The sequence below is a fragment of the Peromyscus maniculatus genome, chromosome 18, assembly GCF_049852395.1.
Source record: "Peromyscus maniculatus bairdii isolate BWxNUB_F1_BW_parent chromosome 18, HU_Pman_BW_mat_3.1, whole genome shotgun sequence".
NCBI lineage: Eukaryota > Metazoa > Chordata > Mammalia > Rodentia > Cricetidae > Peromyscus > Peromyscus maniculatus.
Window position 1 is genome coordinate 37,136,052 of NC_134869.1, and position 22,500 is coordinate 37,158,551.

At 35.9% G+C, this 22,500-nt stretch overlaps 1 protein-coding gene and 1 non-coding gene across 2 annotated transcripts; one reads left to right on the forward strand and one right to left on the reverse strand.

Moving 5' to 3' along the window:
• Positions 1-785: 785 nt before the first annotated feature.
• Atxn7l3b (ataxin 7 like 3B) lies at positions 786-1,654 on the reverse strand. The gene has a single exon (XM_076553920.1). It carries the CDS (start codon positions 1,290-1,292, stop codon positions 999-1,001), a length of 294 nt encoding a protein of 97 aa, XP_076410035.1. The 5' UTR covers positions 1,293-1,654; the 3' UTR covers positions 786-998.
• Positions 1,655-4,634: 2,980 nt separating this feature from the next.
• LOC121823827 (U1 spliceosomal RNA) lies at positions 4,635-4,793 on the forward strand. Its single transcript, XR_006065476.1, has one exon. It is a non-coding gene; the product is annotated as a U1 spliceosomal RNA (small nuclear RNA).
• Positions 4,794-22,500: the final 17,707 nt, after the last annotated feature.

Genomic DNA, 22,500 nt, shown 5'->3' on the forward strand with positions numbered 1-22,500 from the left:
GAGGACAGTGACCTGTCATAATGACGGAGACAGACCCACAGACTGGTCACATCACCAGTAACTCAAAATTAGGGAAAGACTGTCCCATCAAACTTATGTCCACAGTAATTCACGACACGAATCTTCCAGGCGGAGATGGTGGTGATGCAGTTGCGGAGGTCTCCTTCATCCTCACAGCATCAAAACACAATCTTCAACTGTTTGCAAACCACCTCGTCCTTTGCCAAACCTTTGCCACCGAGTGGGATGGAAAGACAGGGCTTTGGATGAGCCAAAGGTGAGGCCTTGTCCCCACATCAGCTGAAATCACTGAAAATGCTGGACCTTTGGAAAATAGGCGATTCTGAACTTCTTGTAGACAAGGTCCAGGGCTTCCTACCAAATTCAAACGGGAATTAATATTGTTTTAGTATCCAAGTTTCATACCTGACTTTCATTTGTATCAAAGAGGCCCAATTGGAGGCTTAGGAATCAGAGGAGCAGTCCACCGAAGCTGACTGATTATGGCCTGACCATCACCAGCATCCAAACTTTGCAGGAAGCCCTTGGACATCAAGCAGATGCAAAAATCTGAGAAACAGAAGCATTTTCTACGCTGGGTACACAGCTGCTCACCCGTGTACTGAGGGCAGTACAGGGATCCTGCACATCCAGGTGTATGTATAGAGCTCAAAATACAGCACGACGCCTCTGGACATTGTCCCGCTCAGGATTTCAGAGCTGGCACTGGGTACCCTTTCAAATGGATCCAAATTCCTAAACTCTCTTCTTTTTGTTTTTTGTTGTTGTTGTTGTTGTCGTTGTTTTGTTTTTCTTTTTTTTAAATGCTTAAGATCTTTAAGGGGTAACTGGGACTTTTATCTGCTTTTTTTTTTTAATTATTCCTTTTCTTCCCCCCCCAACCCCACCCCCACCTCCAACTTAGCTTACTCCTCCAAGCCACGGGACCAGTCTCCATGATTGTCCTGGCCACTGTCGCCCTCTCTTCCCGGCTGTGCCTACTGGAATTCGGGCGGCGAACGCTGCAGCTCCGTCTGGGGCCCGTTCCCGGGGTCCCCCGGCAGGCCGCACAGCGGGTGGCGGCATGCTCCTTTGTCTTCCACGGGCTGGATGCCGAAATCCTTCACGCTCCCGGTGTCCGCGAACTCCAGGTAGAAGTAGCCACACTTGACCGCCCGGTGCACCTCAAAGCAGAAGCCCAGGCACGAATCCTCGATCAGGTCTACGTAGATCTCCTGGGCGATGGCCTCCAGCTTGTTGGTATCCAAGTTGGCCAACGAGATCTCCTCCATCTTAACCGGGGGTCGGGGGAAGCGCTGGGTTTTTGTCTTTTATTTCTCTCTCTCTCTTTTTTTTCTTACTCACGGGCAGACAGCGACGCGCCGGGCTCCGCGGGCCGCGCTAGGCCTGCCGGGCCTCTCTCCTCCGGGCCGCGTCCCTTCCCTCCTCCGGCTCGGCGACAGCAACGGCTGCTCCGGAGGCCCCCGACGCTCGCCCGGCTCCGACGACAGCCGCGTTCCGGGGGGCGGCGGGGAAACGGGGTTGGATTCCGAGCTGCGCCCCTGGGGTCCGACTCACCGCTCAACCGTCTCGCAACGCCTGCTCACCCAGCCCGTCCTCGGCCGCTTCCGCTCGCGGACGCTCTGAGCCCGCCCCCCCACTTCCGCCCGGCCGTGCGCCTGCGCGCTGGCATTCCCCCCGCCCCACATACACACCCCGCCCCCGCCAGTGCGGAGGCCCGGGCTGCAGCAGCGGCAGCAGCAGCAGCAGCAGCAGCAGCAGCAGCAGTAGTAGCCGTAGCTGCAGCAGCCGCTGGCTGCGAGCATGGGTGGAGGATGGGTAGGGGAGAGCCGGTGGGGAGGACTAAAGCGTGCGTGCCGCTCCTTCTCTGGGTTCGTGAAAGGAGATCAGAGAGGCTGTGTTCTCTCTCTCATAGTGTGGGCTCTTTGCACATTCGCGAAGGACCTCACCTATGTTTAATCGATTTCTGATCATCATGGCTTGCCCTGCTGTGGAGTCAATCGGATGATTTTAGGCATAGTTTTTTTTCCCCCACGGACGACTGAAAATTTGACCCACAGGACTGACTGACAGTTATTTACGGTACTGCCGCAGTTGTTATTTAAATCCACTAGATGGTGCAAGGAAACAAATTACCGTATAGTTCATGGTTGAGTCTTTCTTTGAATGGGGAAAAAAAAAAGCTAGAATCTTGACACTAAACGCGTAATTCAAATATATTGATCAAACAAACCTAAGGCATTTATCTCACTTATAAGACCATTAAGTCAGCGTGACTGTAAAGAAATGATTACATACGTCTCTAAAATCGCTAGATGATAAAAACGATGCATGCATTGTTCGCAGGCAGCGGAAGCTTTTCCTGACGTTCCTTGGCTTTCATTGTGAGAACTGGAGTAGGTCCACCAGATTCCCTGCAGCTAGCTCTTCTAACTTTTCTCGTTTGACTAAAGCAAGTCCTTATTCTGCGGTTAAGGTCACTAATAAAATACACTACTGACCACAGTGCATCAGAAAATGTCAACTATTCCTAACCGGGTTAGCTGGGAATTCAAATATAAGAAAGCCACTGTATTATTTCCCCCTCTTTATTGTTCATTTTTTGATTCTCCTCCTCAACTGCTTTTTTTTTTTTTGTAATTTATCAAAGGAGAACCGTGGTTAAAGAAAAAATTAAATGCTCATTTATAGCTTTCTTATTCAAGGTTTCCATATTACAGCGAGACATCACAACACTCTTAGTTTCAACATTAGTTGATAAATAAGTTTTCATGAGTACAGAATTATCTTACACTCATCGGCTTATGAGTGGAAATTATTTGTAAACAGTTTGATTTTCTGATTACCTATTGAATCATTTTAGAAACCATAAATTGGCAGATACTGATCATTTTGAAAGCTTATGAAAACTTAATTTTTGTGTGCCCAAAGGTCTTGTTTTTATAATTTAAGGCAGAACTTTTTTTTTTTTTTTAAAAAAATGAGTTTTGTTTAGTTTATATATTCTAGATTAAGAAATAAACATATTTTGATGCAGTGTGGAATCTTCTAATAGCCATACAACAGACTATATAATATAATGATTAAAAGTCCATGTTCATGAAGCAGACTGCCTCTTACAGTAAATGCCTATGTAAATCTTAGGTTTGAATTTTTTTTTTATTTCAGTAATAGATGCCATCACATAGTTTTGTCGTGAGACACATGGCAATACATATGAGTTTTCACACAGTGCCTGGCATGATGTCTAGTGCTGTAAACTGTTACACGCCTAGTTAGTTGGGAAAACTATGGTTATGACTTTAGGCATTTTTGCAGTTCTTTCCTCTTATTCCATATTCAAACTTAATCTATAACAATGCTTTTCAGAGCATATCTATGAATCGCTGAGACTTATGTGAAATTTAGACTTCCTTTCTTTGTTTCCTGGAGGTCTTGTTTTGGGTCTGAATATCTCTCTCTCTGTATTTCTAGCATACTTTGATATAAGCTAGTGATAACACATTCAGTGTCAAACAAAAGTTCTTACTAACAGACAAGTCCTTTGTTATCATCCATGTGTCATTTTTTTTTTCTTGCCTGGTCATCTAAAGAGCCTTTGTTCACTTAATTCTAACTAAAAAATATGAGATTGTTTTTCTAAACCTTGTACTATGTGAGTCGGAAACTGTCTTCTATTTAGCTAATAAATTCAATAAAAAATTGTTTCAAAATATATGTGCTTTTGTGTTAACAGAAAGTCAAATAATATGATCGCAACCATTTTAAAATCCTGTCAGTGTTTTATTCGATTTACCCTTACTAAATAAACACTAGCGTATTGAAAATTTGTAGTCTTACTGTAATTTTGTCTTACATTGTATTTGTATCACTAGCTAAATTTCCTTAATTTATGGGGAAATATACTGGATATTTCATTTTAAATCAACATTATCAGAAAAATAAGTGAGAAATAATTTCTCTTAATTGAGAGTCAAAGGTGCTAAATTTATCAATATTTATTTCATTATCTAAGTAGAAAGCAAATAATATGGAATACTTCTTCATAAATGACCTTAAAGTATATGCATTAAAATATGTAGTGCACCAAAAGGATACAATAAAATTCCAACCATCTTTGATTCTTTTTTTCCCATTAAACAAAGTGTACAATGGGATGAGCCACTCTTTCAAAGAGGAAAACACTTGAATTCTTATCTAAACGTATTTTTTTAATGGCTGTAAACTATATATTTACTGTGGAACAATCTTTTTGTACACTGTGAAGATGTGTCTTTGCCCAGGTACCCAATGACTGGTTTAATAAAGAGCTAAATGGCCAATAGCTAAGCAAGAGGTATAGGTGGGATTTCTAGGCACAGAGAAGACTCTGGAAGGAAGAGAGGCAGGGGAGGCCAGCCAGACATGGAAAGGAAACAGGAGGTGGAAGATAGATGAGAGGTAATGCCACATGATAGAACCCAATTAATATAAATGGGTTAATTTAAGTTGTAAGAGCTAGTTAGAAACAAGCCTAAGCTATAGGCTGAGCTTTCATAATTAATAAGAAGTCTCCATGTCATTATTTGAGGACAGGCTGGTGGGACAGAAAAGGACTCATTACATATATGTTTATACTTACCTGGCAGGGGAAGATACCATGATCAAGAAGGCATTTTCCTAGGGAAAACTCATTGTTGGACTTGGAATGTGTTGACATCTTTGGCTTCTTCAAATGTGAGAACCTCGACTGCATAATTAGTGGTGGTGAGAGTTGTGTTTGTGTTCTCTATAAAACAAACAAGAAGACACATATATTGTCATTTTTGTGTTCACAGGAAATAGAAAAATGAGGTAGCAGAATGCATCTAGATGGATCTAGAAGTCAATAACCCAACTGACAATCACATTTCTACAGTAATTTTCTTGGGAATATGTTTGTATGTACAGGCAAATGCTTTAAAAATATTTTTAAGAAGATTGTGGCACTTCTTCAGTATTTCATGTTTTTCTTAAATGAAAGTCAAATAATTTTTGATAGCTTTTCTTCACATGGAAATTCAAGGTGAAATAAATTCAATTTTAGTCTAATATGGTATTATGGACTGAAGGCAAAATATATCCCATATGCTCATGTTTTTGAACAATAGATCCCTAGGAACACTAGGTTGAGAGCTGTTTGGAAAGGTGGTGGAACCTTTAAGAGGTGGCACCTTACTGATGGAAGTGTGTCATTAGTAGTAGGTAGGCTTTATAGGCTGCCCCCACTTCCTGATCACTTGCTGCACCCTAACTGGGAATGCAGTGGAACCAGTTGGCTTTCTGTTCCTGCCCTCATGCCTTGACTGTCATGAAGGACTGTAGCCTGGAACTGTAAACTAACATAAACCTTTTGTTCCTTCAGCTGCTTTTATCAGTTTTTTTTGTTGTTGTTTGTTCATTTGTACTACAATAGAAACTGTAATCAATACATACTGACAGTATCAAATGTTTTAAAGATTCTAATTTGTTCAGTTGAATCCTGTGGTACAATTATTTTACTAGGTTGGGTTGCTACAGCAATGGTGCCTGAAAATGAAGAAGAACTCAGAAGCTTTACAAGGCTAACAAGCAGGGTTCCCTTTAGACATAAAAACGCTCTGTAATGTCTATTAAATCAATTTCTAAGTGACAGTATATTGATTCCCCTTTCTTCCCTGATAAGCCATGTCCTTTAATGGATCTTGATCTTGCTAACTGTAGTTTTGCTGAACACAGTAGTGTGTGGAAACATAACCCTAGAGATTTGTGAGGAGTTTTATCATGACTCCAAAACTATGGTGCAAGGCCAGTCTAGATTAGTAAAACATGTCTATTAATTTCTAGTACTCCTCAGAGTAAACACTATGGTGTGAGCTATTAGAACAGAAGACTCTATGAAAAAAGACTCATGGTTTGATCTTTACACTCATCCAACTTAATAGAAAAAGCAGTAAATAAAAACAATACTTTCATGTTGGATAGGGAAATTAAAGCCAGAGATATCGAGAGATATCTGTGAGTAACGAAATTAGGACCAACTGGCAAATCTGCTGACTCATCTAATTTTTTTTCCTGGTATGGATAGTTTTCGCAATGTCTATTTTTTTTTAATTTGTCAAAAGTTTAGTAAAGGCTAAATGTGTTGAAAAAAATAGAATTAGCATTAATTTATAAGACATTAATCATATTATCAGTATAAAATGTACTGGTAAATGAAAATTACATAGAATTTATGAACTCTGTATAATGTTATATTCATTTTGTTATTATAGGAATATATTGCAATGTTTTTCAAGTTAGCAAATTATCCATCCAAAAGAGAATCACACACTTAATTTAGAAATGCATCAAATGTCAATTTAGAATGTTTTTTATTTTACTTTTTGAGATACAGTGTTGTTCTGTAACCCAGGATGTCTTCAAACTTCTGATCCTCCTGCTTAATCGTACATAATAAATGTTAGGATTATAGTGGTGTACCACCAACCATCCCAGCTTAAATGTGGCATCATTTTTACAACTTTTAACCAAGTTAGGCTTTTATTATTTGATATAAAATCAAGGTTATTTCTATCTTCTTTCCACAGTGCTTTGCCTTTATGTTACAAAGACAGATTGATGTAATTAATTGAACATACATTGTTCTAATTTGACTAATGTTCATTAAGTTTGTTTTTGTTTGCCTTCTCCCATGAAGAGCTATTTTCTCAAGTCAAGCTGTTAAACTGGTGGGTGGGAGGGTTTTATTTCTTGTGTTCCACTGAGAGTCATCTGGCATATGCCACCAAGGGAGAGATTAATTTTCTTGAAAGAACTTGGTAAATGTAGGATTAAGAGAAAATTAGGGTACTAACAGGAAAGTGGCTGAGAACTGGTCATGGATTAATGACTAATATTTTCTAAGAGGATCATTCTGATTTCTCTCTTTGGATTAAATCTCACAGCATTTTATTTACTCTTGCCTTCAATTTGTGTTGAATCTGTTATTTGCTTTTCAATGCTAAGAGAAGTTCCAGAATATTCAGGTGTGTTTATTTATAGGGGTCATTGGTTTCCTTTAGTCTTTCTCTCCAAATCTCCTCAACCACCCTTTTTGTTTATCTTTCCCCAATTTTATCAACCTTTGATATTTGCAGTCATCTGCCATTTCTACTATTGTATCAGCAATTCCATATTGCTGCTAGAATTTTATTTTAGTAAACTATGAATAAACATATCATAGCCATTACATATCTTTCTGTTACTTTTTGATTAGAATAGCTCTTACTTCCAGAGCCTTGGGCATTTATTCTATAATACATACACATTAGATGTGTACCTTCTTTTGTATTAAGCACAATGCTATGTACACAGAAGGGTCTTCAGACTTGATAATAAAAAAGAAAGTTTTATTGCAGCAAGTTTTAGACTTGCAGTTTATCATTTAGTAGCCTAACTCTTCATATAATTGATGCGTCTGACAGATGTTTCCCCTGAGGATTATTCCAAAGAGCAAAGAGAAATGACATAAAAAATAATTTACCAAATACATATAAAGCTTCTCAGAAAAAAAACCAGATTTGCCAACATGCATACAGCTGATATGAAATATTTAAATAATATATTTAATAAAAATTGAGAATTGGAACATTTAATGTAAAACTTTGCCAAGAAACCATGGGACTTACACTTTACTGTGCATATATATAGATGTTTCGCTTCAATATAAAATTGGAGTAGTTGCAAATGAAAACTTCTATCCCATATACATAAAGTATCACATGACTCTATAAGGAAACATTTGCTTATGTCATTTTAAAAGTGGAATGATAAAGCAGTTGTAAAATAATTATTAATCTCCACTTGCTTGTTTTGCTGTGGAGAATATTGCAGTCTCTGAAAAATCATGGGGAAGAAGCATGAAGACATCACTTTCATAGATTGCTATGTGCTTTCACTGAATGTAATTGAGACTGGAGAAATTTTCTAATGACATACAAAAAATTGACAATAGTTTTAGAATTGTTAATGAATCAGAACACCAATTCAGAGGAATAGGTAACATAAGTTGAATGATAATGGTGAAGTGAATTATACAAGTAAAATCTCATTAATTTTTTAAAAGAATGTGTGTGTGTGTGTGTGTGTGTGTGTGTGTGTGTGTGTGTGTGTGTGCTTTTTCTGCAGACCAGAAGAAGGCATCAGACTATAAACTGCCAAGTGGATGCTGGGAATTGAACTCAGGACCTTTGGAAGAGCAATCAGTGCTCTTAACTGCTAAGCCATCTCTCCAACACCATCATCAATGAATCTTCAGATGATGATACTCACATTAATTTTCTCTAACTGTAAGTGAATAATATATTCACAAGGATGACCGGGACATCACAATTCCATTGATGAAGTGACTAAGTGAGAATTTATGAGGTGGTGTTTTATAGCACAGATTCTTAAAGGGAAATGCGAGAATATATATATATATATATATATATATATATATATATATATGTATATATTCTCTAATTTATGATGTTTGTGTTTCAAATTGAATTGTGAGACAAAGGATTTTAATGTTTAAACTCACATTCAAGTCTCTAATGTTGGGTTGCTTTCTCTCATAGTTCTTTACTCCTCCTTCTGAAAACCAGTCATGAAATTAAAATTATTAAATATAAAATTCCATTAGACTCAAATGGCAAGAGATAGTGGTGATTGTCTTGATAGATTTGTGAAATAAATATTAATGAGAAGAAAGAACAAATAGGAGAATGCACTTAGGCAAGGTGGAATTCATGACCATATTTAATATTTTTTTAGAATTTCCATATTTCTGTATTTTATTTTGGATCTTTATTTTTTTCACCTATCAATTGACCCTGAAAACACCCTGCCCCAAAATTTGAAGCACTCGTCCATAATTTGACTTTATGAGGATCTCTCTTTAAAACACAGGCACTTGTGTTGTGCCTTTGAAGCAGTTCTGTGCAGTGAGATAGATGCTATCCTCCTTTAGGAACTGAAAGGAATAAATTCCTTACTTCTAACGTGTAATTTCATTCATCCTTTACTCTCCACATTTCCACTTCTGTTATAGAAGCATAATACAGACTTTATATCCATGGACTCTAAAGACACAGCCTAGATACATAACCGCTTTTGTGGCCCTATGGATTTTGCTAGTAAGTCAAACAGCTACAATCTCTCTGAAATGATACTAAGAAAAGATACGTTCCACCGGGCGGTGGTGGCTCACGCCTTTAATCCCAGCACTCGGGAGCCAGAGCCAGTCAGATCTCGGTGAGTTCGAGGCCAGCCTGGGCTACCAAGTGAGTTCTAGGAAAGGCACAAAGCTACACAGAGAAACCCTGTCTCAAAAAAAAAAAAAAAAAAAAAAAAAAAAAAAAAAAGATACGCTCTTTACAAGATTATCTGGAAGTAAAATATGATGCAACTTTCTTAAAAAGCTATTAATCGTTAAATATTAAACATTCTGGCCAACATTGCAGCGTGGATGGGAAGGAAGTCCGAAGGCCCCACCCCTTGCTGAGAGCCATTACTGCCTGACAGTTGCTGTCTGTCGGGGAGAGTCAATTTTCTTTCGGGGTGTTGTCTCTTGTAGGTTACTGTGCTCCAGTGTCTGCATCTACAGCTGCTGCAGCTCTCATTGGGCTCAGTGGGTTATAAAGAAAAAACAAAGGAGAGCACACAAAGCTGGGAGGGAAAATTGGGGAATCTTGTAGAAGTTGGAATGAGGGGAGGAGAGGCAGATGTGACCAGAGTCCTTTGTAATACCACTGTGAACTTTTCCAAGTCTGGGTAAAGAAAACACCCTTTTTAAAAATGTGGGAAGAATTAGTCTTCAAATGCCAACAGGCCTTTAGCCAGCTTATTGTTATGTTTATTAAACTCTGAGGTTTTTGTATGTGTGTTGCCTCAAATTGTGAATATAGTGCTAAAGGAATCTGATCCCTCATCCAAATAGCATTTGAGTGGAGGTAAAGGATAAATCCAAGCAACTATATATTATAGAAACTATTAAAAGTATGTCAACAATTTATTACTTGGGTTCAGCATAATATGTTCAGAAAAGGGAATATTCCAAAGTGATGAAATTTCACTAAAAGCAATAAAATAATAGTTTCAAAGAAAATGAAATACTTTAAATAAAATTGCTTCATAAGAAAGAATAAAGTCCTACAAGATTATGAGTTGTTATCTACTTCCATGAATATATAATCAGTGCCTTTAAAGACACAAAAGGCTTTCTATAAAGTATCTCAGCGATAGCTAAAATGTATGTTACCTTAGCAATAACTTTTAAAGACAGGAAAACTCAAGATACTTCCAAACAGTCACGCTCAGTCTGTATCTTTCAACTGAAGTTTGACTTGTCTCCATTTGTATAGTGATTGTGAAGAGCAAATTTATTTCAGTTATATTTTCTATTCATAGAGATAGCAAAGGACACCTGTGACCAAACTCCTATGAATCTTGACATTAACTGCAGTTCAGATAACATAATTCTATTATCCATTTATTGTTGAAGAGATCCAGCCATATCTGGCATGGGTTTAAAAATATCCTAAGATCTTTCCTTCATATTCCACATTGTTGGGCAGTATATTCAGTGACACTAGATCTGCCACAGCTGTTCATGCATTTAAATGAAAGTTAAAGAACTTCCTTTTGATCTAGCTTTAGTGTTTACCTAATTTATATGCGCGACTCTGTTCTAGAAGAGCTTGTTCAGAGTAATTTTCTCAGTTTTATCTGTCATTGGTATTTTTATGCCTTTATTTCTCAGCCCTTCAATGTGACACAAATAAAGGCAGCTTTCTAAATAAGAATTGATTATTTGGTAATACTTACCCAATAAGCCATCTCCTTATATGAGTCTAAAGGATGCTCTATAAAGTGATTTTAAAGAGAAAAATCACACGTCTTAATTTATTGGGGTATACAGACAGCAACATTCTTAGCTGTGTGTTAAATTAGGGAATCCGGCAAATGCTTTGTTCAGATGGCTGGAAACATCTGTGTACAGTGTTATCTTCTGGTAATCCTGGGGCCTCTGTATTTCCTTCCTGCAATTTGATTAAATCCTATTTCAAGGACTACCTCCTGTTGGCTTGAATGGGTTCACACCCAACCATCCCAACACACCAGCAGGTCTAAAGTCTGTTTTAATTTAATGTCTTAAGCACTCAAAACCTCTGTAGTACTTTACACTATATTGGGGGAAAAGTAGGTTGTTTAGAAGAAAAATTATAGTTTTTCTTGCACAGAGGTTTCGTGCGTGTGTGTGTGTGTGTGTGTGTGTGTGTGTGTGTGTGTGTGTGTGCGCGCGCACTGCATGCAGGTGTGCACACATGCACAAGTGAGCATGTGCATGTATGCGCATAGGTGATTTGTCCTTGCACGCTGATGTGGAGGCCTGAAATGGACACACTAGGATGTATTACTGAATCACTTCTCTGTCTTATATTTTTGAGGCAGGGTCTCTCACTAAACCTGCAGCTTTCCATTTCTCTTAGATTGCCTGGTCACCAAGTCGCTGGATCCTCTAGTCTCTTGCCTCTCCAGCGCTGGGGTTAAAGATATACTCCGTCAGGTGCCCAGCTTTTTTATGGGTTTTTGGGGCCCCAAAATCAGCATGAACACAAGCACATGTGCATTTTGAACCATTCTCTGTTTTCATTAACTTCAGCTGTGGGAGGTTTTTCTGTTTGCATTCTGGTACCAACAATCATTATTTTGACTGCATATTCACTTTCCTTGCTACTAAAAATCTTTTAAATTCGAATAGATTCAGCCTTGAAAAAGTTGCAAATATTGTATTAGAGTTTTCATGTGCCCCCTACCCTATTTACCCTATCATTCTAATATTACATTAGTGCCATGAATTTCTTACAGCAGATAAACCCAAACCGAAATATTATTTTCATTTTCTCTAAGATTCTCACAGATTTAATTAGTTTCTCCCCTAGTACTGTTTTCCTAGTACAAGATCTTGTCTAGAATACGTCTTTGTATTTAATTACAAAATGGGTCTCCTTTGTCTTTGCCACATTGTGAAAGTTTCTCAGAATTTCCTTACTTTTGATGATAGTTTTTAGGGTCACTGATCAAATATTTTATAGAGTTAATCTGAATTGGGGTTTGTCTCGTGATCCTTCTTATGGTTAGAGAGAGATTATGGGTCTTTGAGTGAAACAGTATAGGACATCAGCGTTAAAAATGATTTCTTGTATGAAATAATATTTGCCTGACTTCTCTGATGATAACATTTTTCACTAATTTAATATTTAGAAATAAGCTACAAGTTAATACTGAGTAGGAGATTATATTTTACCTCCAGGAGATAGAAACATCTGTTTAAATTATTTGGATTTCGCCATGTAGATTTGCTTATTTTTATTTATTGCAGAGTTGAAACAGAGATATTTATTTTTTGATTGTAGCATAATTCAACACTGGGATATGTATTTTGTTCCTTGGCTTGTTTTATCCTACTCTGATAAGAAGGGTTTCTGTTCACCTTTGACTTGACCCCTTTCTTTGGGTTTTTAAATTGATATTTTTTGGCCTTCAGTATGTTCAAAGTTCATTTCTTATAATAAAATTTCATTTCATATAATCCCTCTAAGAGGTGTAGATTAAGACCCATTGATACAGAACTCTATTCATTTTATTGAAGAATGGTTTAAAAAATCAAATTCTGGGTTCTAGATACTGACAATACTATTGAGGTATAATTTGTTTTAGCTTGTTAGTGAACACAGCCAGAATATATATACAATATGTGTATTATATATAACATATGAAATAATATATGATATATAGTAAATATATTTCCATATTATATAATATATTTGTGCAAAATATCCATGCATAGTTTTCTCTCTCATTTATTGAATATATATATTCAATATATATATATTTTCAATAAATGTATGCTTAGTGTATAATTTAGCTTAAACATAAATTTAAGTTAACTTTTAAGAATTTTTCAACTGCAATATTAGAACCAGAATTATTCATATATATATTTGCATTTAAACCTAAATTTAGTTATTGCCAAGGTTATTTTGGTCAGGGCTTCTTTCATTCCATACCATGGAGTTAAATTATAAAATAAAATAAAACACAATAATTCTGGATGATTTTTCACAAATCTGCACTTCTTTCAGTTACAGAAGGGAAGTGAGATTGCTTATAGATAGAACTTTTGAGTATAAAAAATGGAGCTGTCTTCTTGATGTCATTATGTCTAGTGAAAGCCCACAGTGAATCCTGGTAGATTTCTTTGGACTCTTCTGTCAGTTGAATACTATCCAGTAAATCACACTGCCAATTCCATCCACTTCAATCCAATAAGATCTGGCTCTGCTTTCCATCTCTCTAAGGAAAATAGGGGAAGTACTCAGAACATTGCTCTTTCTATCAAGTACTGAAACTGTGCTTTGACTATTGTTCCAGCATAAAGAATCACCTTGTATATTTTGTTGACATTCATGTTCATGTCTATTGGAAAAAGAAGGCAAGTCCCAGTTGTGGATAGATGGAGACTGAATTGCCATATAAAGAGATAATTATTATTATTTTAATGCTAGGAAAGTTTGAATAGTTAAAAATAAAGCCTACTCACTATTTACTTATCACTCTAAAACTTTTATAACCATCAATATATCTTGGCACATTTATGACCCCTTCTTGCAATATTATTGAGCTGTCATAAATTTTTTTTAAAATTCTGCTTCATAGTCTATGATTTATGCTCAAAATCCCAAGCAACTATTGTATTTTGCAATACTTGATATCAGAAAGAAAATAGTTGTTCATTATTGTGTGAAATTCTGCAAATTTTAGGTTAAATATTTTAGATTATTTCAAACTTATATAGAATAAATCAAGAATTGTTAACCATTACTAGGATAGTACACACCTTCTCAAAACCCATTTTAAATGCAGAGTGGAACATTTATCAAAAATTTTATGGAGACATAGAAAATAATAAATAAATATGCATGAAATTAAATTATATTCACTAAATCAACCACTTCCTTAGACTCAATAGGCATTATTCCCTGTTTCCATGAATATCAAATACACCTTGGAAGCCATGGAAATTCTCCCTGAGTCCTGGAATATCATACAAGAATACAGTAATTGGTAAATTATTTGCTTAAAGCATATGACTTGGAGAGTAAAATTAATATGTCATGCAAAGTCCATTCCCATGTGCAATATTGTGTTTAAGGGACTGCTAGTAGTAGAAGAAGGAAAACCACAATTCAGTTGATGTAGCAAGGACAATGAACATCTTGAAAAGCAAAGTTCGTATACTATGCTGTTAAAAGGTGAACGCTTTGCCTGAGCATAAAGGCTTTGCTGGTTTTGCTGTACAGCAGAGCTCTCCGGTCACTTGGTACTGCACCACCCTTCACAGTTTCAATTGTGTTGTGTGGTTATTTTTAAAATGTTAAATTCAGGAAAGTTTGCTTTCCTGCTAAGTACATTTCCAGAAAAAAAAAAATGTCGGGCAGTGGAGGTGCACGCCTTTAATCCCAGCACTTGGGAGGCAGAGGCAGGTGGATCTCTGTGAGTTCCAGGCCAGCCTGGGCTATAGAGTGAGTTCCAGGAAAGGTGCAAAACTACAAAGAGAAACCCTGTCTCAGAAAAATGTCTTTTGCACACAGCCTTTTTTATGTACAATATTGTAATGTCAATCTTAAGACAGAAATTATTATATAGTACAAGGAAAAAAAGATAAAATGTCTAATACTAACCACAATGCACGTTTGGCCTAATTTACCATAGATTATTGAATAATGCTCTTCTTAGTTTTTCTTACCTTCAATGCCAGGCTAACCAACAGAATATTGGCAATATCTCTCTTAAGTTCATATTGTTAAGTTTTGTGAAATATAAGATAAAAGCTAATCAGGATTTTATGAAAGCTGGGCTTTTTTTGCTAGGCTTATTTTGCTAGGCTATTTCAAAGAATCATGCATGGTATATCAACTACTGATTATTATTTATGATGTTACACAGGTCAGTGATGATTTTTGAATTAATATGAAATTGATCATTATTTTATTAGGTATCAGTGTATGTTAATATGCTTATTAATACTTCATATGTGTAAGAAGAGTCTAATTATAGAAATAAGTCAATTCATAAAAATATGACTTTCTAGAGTTTGATAAGGATATGAGGAGAAAATTACTTAAACATAATCATATGAATAATTGATTCTTCATTTTAAGTGTGAGGTAAATGTTGACCTTCATATCATGATAGTTACATGTTTATAGATATCTATTCAACTGGTATTACATTTGCATGGATTTTCACTACAGATATTTTTTTTTGCCTTCTCTTCCAATAATAGAAGGCTCTACCCGTCTTAGAGTTGATGGTGGTTCATAGGTCAGTAACATCTGACATCAGAATCTTTCTAATATCAAGGCCTGCCACTATTGATTTGTGGCTGTCAACTTTGTAGAATCTGAATCGCTACTATTCTTCCAGATATTTGCTTTTCATGGAACAAGAGTCAAGAGTGAAAGAACCATGGACAACGTGTCATTCTATCCATCACCAAGATTTTAAAAATGGAGCTCCTCTAGTATATACACTTCTTTGCATCCCAGAGTTAAAGGTGTGCCTCAGGATCATCTCTAACTCAAGAAAAGTACGGAAACAGCAAGGCTTTCCTTTTTCTACTTACATAGATGAAAGCAAGAGAAAAAGAGTTTCGAAGGTGGCGAGTTAAGGCTATCATTACCTTTATTAGCACATCATTTGATTTCAACTTTTTGAGCCTGGTTCATCTGTTGACAGAGATAAAAGGACGGCATTTCATAAATTCTGCATCAGTCAGATTAATTTCTCTTATGAATAAATCCTTTTGTATGATCTGAGTGTTTTTCTGCAGAATTTTATTCTCTTTGGAGGATCTATACGTTGCACCCTGACATGAAAGAGGAGGAAGGGAAGCTCTTACACGAGTCTTACATGAGAGGCGTTTTCTTTTTAGAGATGACATTCAGGATACATGTCCTGTAAAAGGTGATTTCTCTGAACAAACTTTCAAAATGTCAGGAGCTACTAAGGGGCCAAAGTGTTCCTTGGAACTTGACTTTTTGAAAATTCCAAGGGGAATGCAATGCTCATCTGCCTGTTATAAAGGAAATGTAGACACATGAGCTAAGTTGGAGCTGTAATAGTGCAACTGGAAAAAAACCAGCCTGCAGGAATTTATTTGTATTACTGAAGGTTTATTTCAAGCACTGAGTTAAAGGAAAACACTGCTGCTCTACAGTCTGACTACAGAAGACTAATAAATATCAAGCAAGTCAGACTCTTGTTCTATGTATATGCAGACTCATGCATAACAGACATGGATGACTGTATTTACAACTATGCATTAAATAGTATGTGTATCTGAGTGTTTGCATGCACAAGCACTTTGAAGATCACCGAAGCTGGGCAGATTCTGATGTCAGATGTTACTGACATATGAACTATGATCAAGTCTAACATATTTGTTTTTGAAACTTAAAGGGCAGACATTAGGAGAAGAATATTCTCAGCCACTTGATTATTACAGTATAGTGTGATTGTTTAGACAAAAAGCAAACATTTCATTGAATCATTTATTAAATGTTTTGTTAAACTTGCTCTCCTATAAAACTGTGAATAGGCACTAAAATGTGCTACAACAACACAGTTTCATAAATTTTTCATGATTGTTAGCTGTTACATTAATTTTGTGCTAATGTTACTACATTTCAGGGATATACAAAAAAGTCTTATGCATTTGTAATTTCTGAGACATTATCAAAATGTCTACTTAGATGATTCTATTAATTTACTTCTCCACTAATAAATTTTACTCTCCATTATTAAAATATGAGCAGTAATTTATATTTTGTTGTGTGTAAGAAGGCTGATTTTATTTCAAACAACTTCCATTCTTTTTGTTTGCCTCTTTTATCTTAATTCTAAATTAAATTAGTGGTTAGCATGTGAAAACAATGCATATAAAAGTTTCTAATCCTTTCTTTGCTATGGCTATTCATGTGGCAAACATTTTTCTTCTTGTTATTCACATTCTAGTTGAATTAGTTTATTATGGCTCTATTCAGTCTTTCAACTTTAGATTGTCAATAAATGATCATTGTACTGTGTTGTTTTGCTTACTGACATTTTCTTCTGGTATTTCAACAATTTCATTTTCTTTTTATATGACTGTTAAATTTATTTTGAACTTTGCATAGTCTGGAGAGGTACCTTTTATTTTCATGTGGACTAGTCTGGCTTTGAATTCACGGATATTCACCTGCTTCTGCCTTCTGAATGCTGAGGTTAAAGGTATGGACCACCATGTCCAGCCTCAAATTTTTTTATTTCCAAAGTAAGTGATCTTAAAAATCATCATCTCTATTCAGGTGTTAGATAATCTAGAGTACATAAGCTATTCTTAAAAATGTTTGCTGATTACTGATTTCTCTCAATTCATTCCATATGCATAATGAATTTTCAAGTAAGTTTTACTATTATCAAAAAATTGGCCTGTGGTGTGTGAAGAATAATTTAAGTATATTATACCATATATGTTTGATTATATAATTTATTGTATTGTAATAAGTTTATAATAGTTAAAAGCAAGGACACTAATACCATCATATAATTTTTGGCATGGTAATGGTAATACTCAGGATGACTTCACTAGTTTTTCAGTGGAGAACTGGTTTAAATGGTCATTAATATGGGGCTTCCTGAAGGTGGTAGGAATTGATTTATGAATCACATTTACAGCCTTGAATATTATTCGTTTCAGATTTTTCTGCACAATGGAAACACAGGCTTTTTGTCCATTGCCAAATGATAAAAAGTGCTGTGTCACAATTATGCAGTGACTTCTATTGATGCTAAGATTTTATTAGTATAATATATATTATTTCATAATTGAACATTATATATTTATGTATGTTTATACATAATATATGTGGGTGGGGAGTACAGGTATAGAGTACATTATATATTCTCATTAAAATGTCCTTATGAATCCTATTAGCATATCAAATAAATATATGCCAATAAAATACACACACATTCGCACGCACACACAACTGCTTAGAACATTAAAAGAACATCTTAGAATCAATGAAAGAAAGGGTTAAATAATACTTATCTCAAGGTACTTTATAACATAATGATTAAAGTCAAGCATTTATTTTTAAGGAATTATGGAACTTTCTTGCATATAGAATTTTTAGTTCACAATCTTTTCCACTCTAGAATTACTGATTATATCATTCACATGCCATATGGCCTTCATTATTTCTGGCAAGTTATCTATTTATCATTCTTTTTCTTGATAGTTTCATGTTTTTCTCATTCTTTCGATTAAACAATTCATGTTTACATTCATCACTGTATATTCTGAATCGCTTGCATTGTCTTAGAATTTGGAAATTTTCATGCATTATTCTCATACAATTTTATGAACTTTTTGCTCTCTTTCCCTTTTAAGAGTCACAGTGCGTTTATCATGGCACATTGGATATCTGCCCCCAACAGTTTTCTGATAAGAGAAGCTAGAATACTCATAAAATGTTGATATTATGTGTAGTAGTGGTTCTATTCCATAAAGTACTTTCTCAGCAAAGCATGGTGCCATATGCCTAAAATTCCAATACTGAGGTCATGGAGGCAGGAGGATTATCTTCAGCTATATATCAGAGTTTGAAGCCAGGCTAGGTTGCATAAAACTTTGTTGAAAAACAAACAAACAATTTATATTGTTTGTTTTAAAATGTTTGAAAAAAATTTCTCATGCTGTTCATTAACTCTATTCTTAGGACTCTATTTGAAATAAAGATTCATACAAACATAATGTTGAATGAATGTTCAAAGAAATACTTTCCTATGCTAGTAGAATTTTATAAATTTTCAATCCAATATATGTCAACTAAGGAATGCTTAGCACATAGTATATAGCTATAAAATGAGATATTATTATGTAATAAAGGAAACAAAAATATTCCAATTATAACATGGAAGAATGTCAAAAGAATCATGCCATATAAAAGCAATCACATGCAAAATATTGCATATGATTCCATTTCTACAAAATTGAAAGAAAGTGCAGGGATAAAGACAACAAAATAGATCAGTGTTTCCAGAAAGGGTGAGCTGGGAATGGACATCAACTTTAAATAAGTTCAAGCTAAGCTCCAGAAACAATGGAAATATTGAGACAAATGTGAAATGATTGTCCTGATTGTTAAACAACGTTGTAAATTTACTAACATTTTTAAATTGCATGTATATTTACAAGGCAAAACTTTATGCTGAGTAAAAATAATGCAGAAGTGATACAGAGTAGAGAGAAGATAGACAATATGACAATAAACAACTTCAGTTAATTACTTGACACAAATATCAGTCTTTAGTTTTGAATTACTTGAAATACAATTGCCTGGAAGTATGAGATAATGATTATATGCATGTGCAATGTTTTAAGTACTTGTATTTCTTTAAATGTAACGTCAGGGGTTGAGTGGAGTAACTGTGGCAACTTCCTCTCAACAGTAAAATACAGAGAAGGGGGCTGGAGAGATGGCTCAGAGGTTAAGAGTAACGACTGCTCTTCCAGAGGTCCTGAGTTCAATTCCCAGCACCCACATGGTGGCTCACACCCATCTGTAATGAGATCTGACACCCTCTTCCGTATACATAATAAGTAAATAAATCTTAAAAAAAATACAGAGATGCCTGCTTACATAATTCTTAACTATGCATAGCACAGATACATTTCAGCTTTTAAGTTGACACTTTAAATACTCCTCCATTTATGCACTTCCAGTTTGTATCTGTTTTATTTTAAATGAATATGAAAACATTTTCATATATTTAAAATATATTTCTTTTTCTCTGCATATTCTATTAATATCTTTCCCTTTTCATAGTCAATCCATTTGTCTCATTGATTTGAAAAATCTTTTTCCATGTTAGAAACCTTAGCATTTTGTCTATATTTTAGTTTCAAATATTTGTCCCCATTATATATAGCTTTGATGTTGGACTGAGTGTCTTTCATTAGGTGTTCCACATTTTATCTATATTGTCTGAACTATAGTTAGTTTACAAATAATTGTTGCACAGACTTGTCATGTTTCTTGAATTTTGACAAGATAGTTTTCAATTTATTTTCAACTATTATTTATCCTGCAGAATTTTAAAACCAATGATGTGAGGATTTTGTGTATGTCTATTTTCATGTGTGGAGTCAGATGTGATTTTCTTTTCAACTTCTTTCTGGTGTTCTTGAATGCCCATTATTATACCCAGTTTATGGCTTGACAACCTCTCTAAACAAGTGTTCCTTTGGTGTGGTTTAATTCCCAGGTAAGACTCGACAGGCTCCTGTTGATTAGTAAAATTACAGCTTTACCCTTTGGGCTCATTAGAACTGTTCATATTCCCTTGCCTTCTAATTACTTGATTACTTTTCCTAATCGGATCTTTCCTGTGAGAAATCCTGTCAACAAGATAAAGAATGAAAGTAATTGGTGAGATCTGCCTGTCCCACCACTGTTCTCACTGTGGGGTAAACTTTCCTGGAAAGGAAGAAATCCCCTGCCTTCCACAAACCTCTACTGTGGACTGTGCCTGTCACTCATATTTCTTCTCTATGCTCCAGGCACAGATCATTTTGTATTGACATCTGATGGGCCATTTGAATTTGATCAATAGTGTATTTTACTCTCCAAGTCTTCCTTCTATTCTCCATCCCCCTTCCCTTTCTCCCCCTGCCTCCCTCCATAGCTCCCTATTTCCATCTGAGAGTTTTTGGTCACTTTTTGCTACAACAACCAAGTTATTTCCCTTAGGACGCCTTGTCACTTCACTGGAGAAGCTCTGACTTCCAAGTAGCTAGCAGCAGTGACAAAAACTCCCAGAAATAAACTCTCTGGGTACTGGTATATTTCATCACATTAAAACATTTGTGACTACAACTACAGAGCATGGCTCAAGAGGACATTACCAACAGCAAAAGCTGCCAACTATCAATGGATGAACAGCTCTCTGTGGAAATTGGAAGAAACATTCCTTGTGTGCTTAGCCTCTAAATCTGCACTAAATCTGTTATTAGAGCAATTATAAGATATGCTGGAAGCTGGAAGAAATGCCCAAATGAGGAAAACACAAAGGGGTATGAGGAAGAAATATCTTAATTGATAGGAAAGTACGAAAAGAAGGGTAGGCAGAATCTAAGATTTTTTTTTAAATAATTTGTTTTTATTTGTATAGCATTTTTTTTTTATTTTGGAGGAGGTTGAAATGGAGGGTGGATTGGGAGGAAAGGCTGGGGGTGGGAGGAGGGAGGACAGGGGAATCCGTGGCTGATACGTAAAATGACTAGAAAATCTCTTATATAGAATCTAAGATATTAATTAGAGTTTTTCTGTATTAATAAAGTTTATTCAGTGTCAGCTACAGCTCAAATACATGTGGAGACTGAACCCACCACTATCTATAAAGGCATGTCTGAATTACATTTATGAAAGGTAGCGATATGAATTGTGTTTAAGTTGTAAGACTCTTTTATCCTAGCCTATTGATTGTTAATCAAAATAGTACTGTACTCTCACATGAGCATGGGAAGGAAGACATGTTTTGAAATAAGTCATATTACACCCCCCCAGCCTCATGTGTCAATATTGACAATAGAAACAAATAATCTAAACTGAAGAAGGCTTTAATTTCTGACATCAACCACTTATTCAGAGAACTTTCCCTTTTAGCAAGAAGCTCCTTAAGCTCAATAGAGCACCAGAAAGTTCACTTTGGGGCATTGCTTAACCCATCACTTAGATTCCACTCATCAAGTTAATGCAGCCATTTATTGTCGTTGCTCTCAATGTAAATTGGTGCTTTTAGGTCCTAGGGTCATTGAAGTGGTGTCACCGTGTTTGCATTTGCTAGTCTTTCTCACGGTGAGCTTTCAATACATACACACATCCTTCACTCCAGGCTTGCGAACTCAGAAAACGCCCAAGTAATGGCTGGATAAACATGAAAGTAAGTTCTCTGCAGTGGATATTTGCCCCCCCCCTTTTCTGTCACCGGAAGTCATGGTTTGTTTTCCCAAATAACATCTGGTTACCCTCACACAAATGTCTTCTCCCTATGTGTGTTTCCCAGGAAAGGCTGACAGGGAATGTTCCTTGTCCTTGCACAGAAAAAGAGGATGCTAATATAATGGAGCAAGATAATGTAAGTGCACATAAGCCAGCCAGTCAGTTCCAGCCACCTGAAAGCCTGGTAATGTATGGTTTTCAACATAATTTTCAAGCTGTCCTTTGATTGGATAAGCAGAACCTATATCCTTCCTTTTAATTTCCTTTCAGATAGGCCAAAATGATTTCTATTGCTAACAACAAGTATCTCAATTGATATATGTTGAGGTATAGCTAGTCTTAA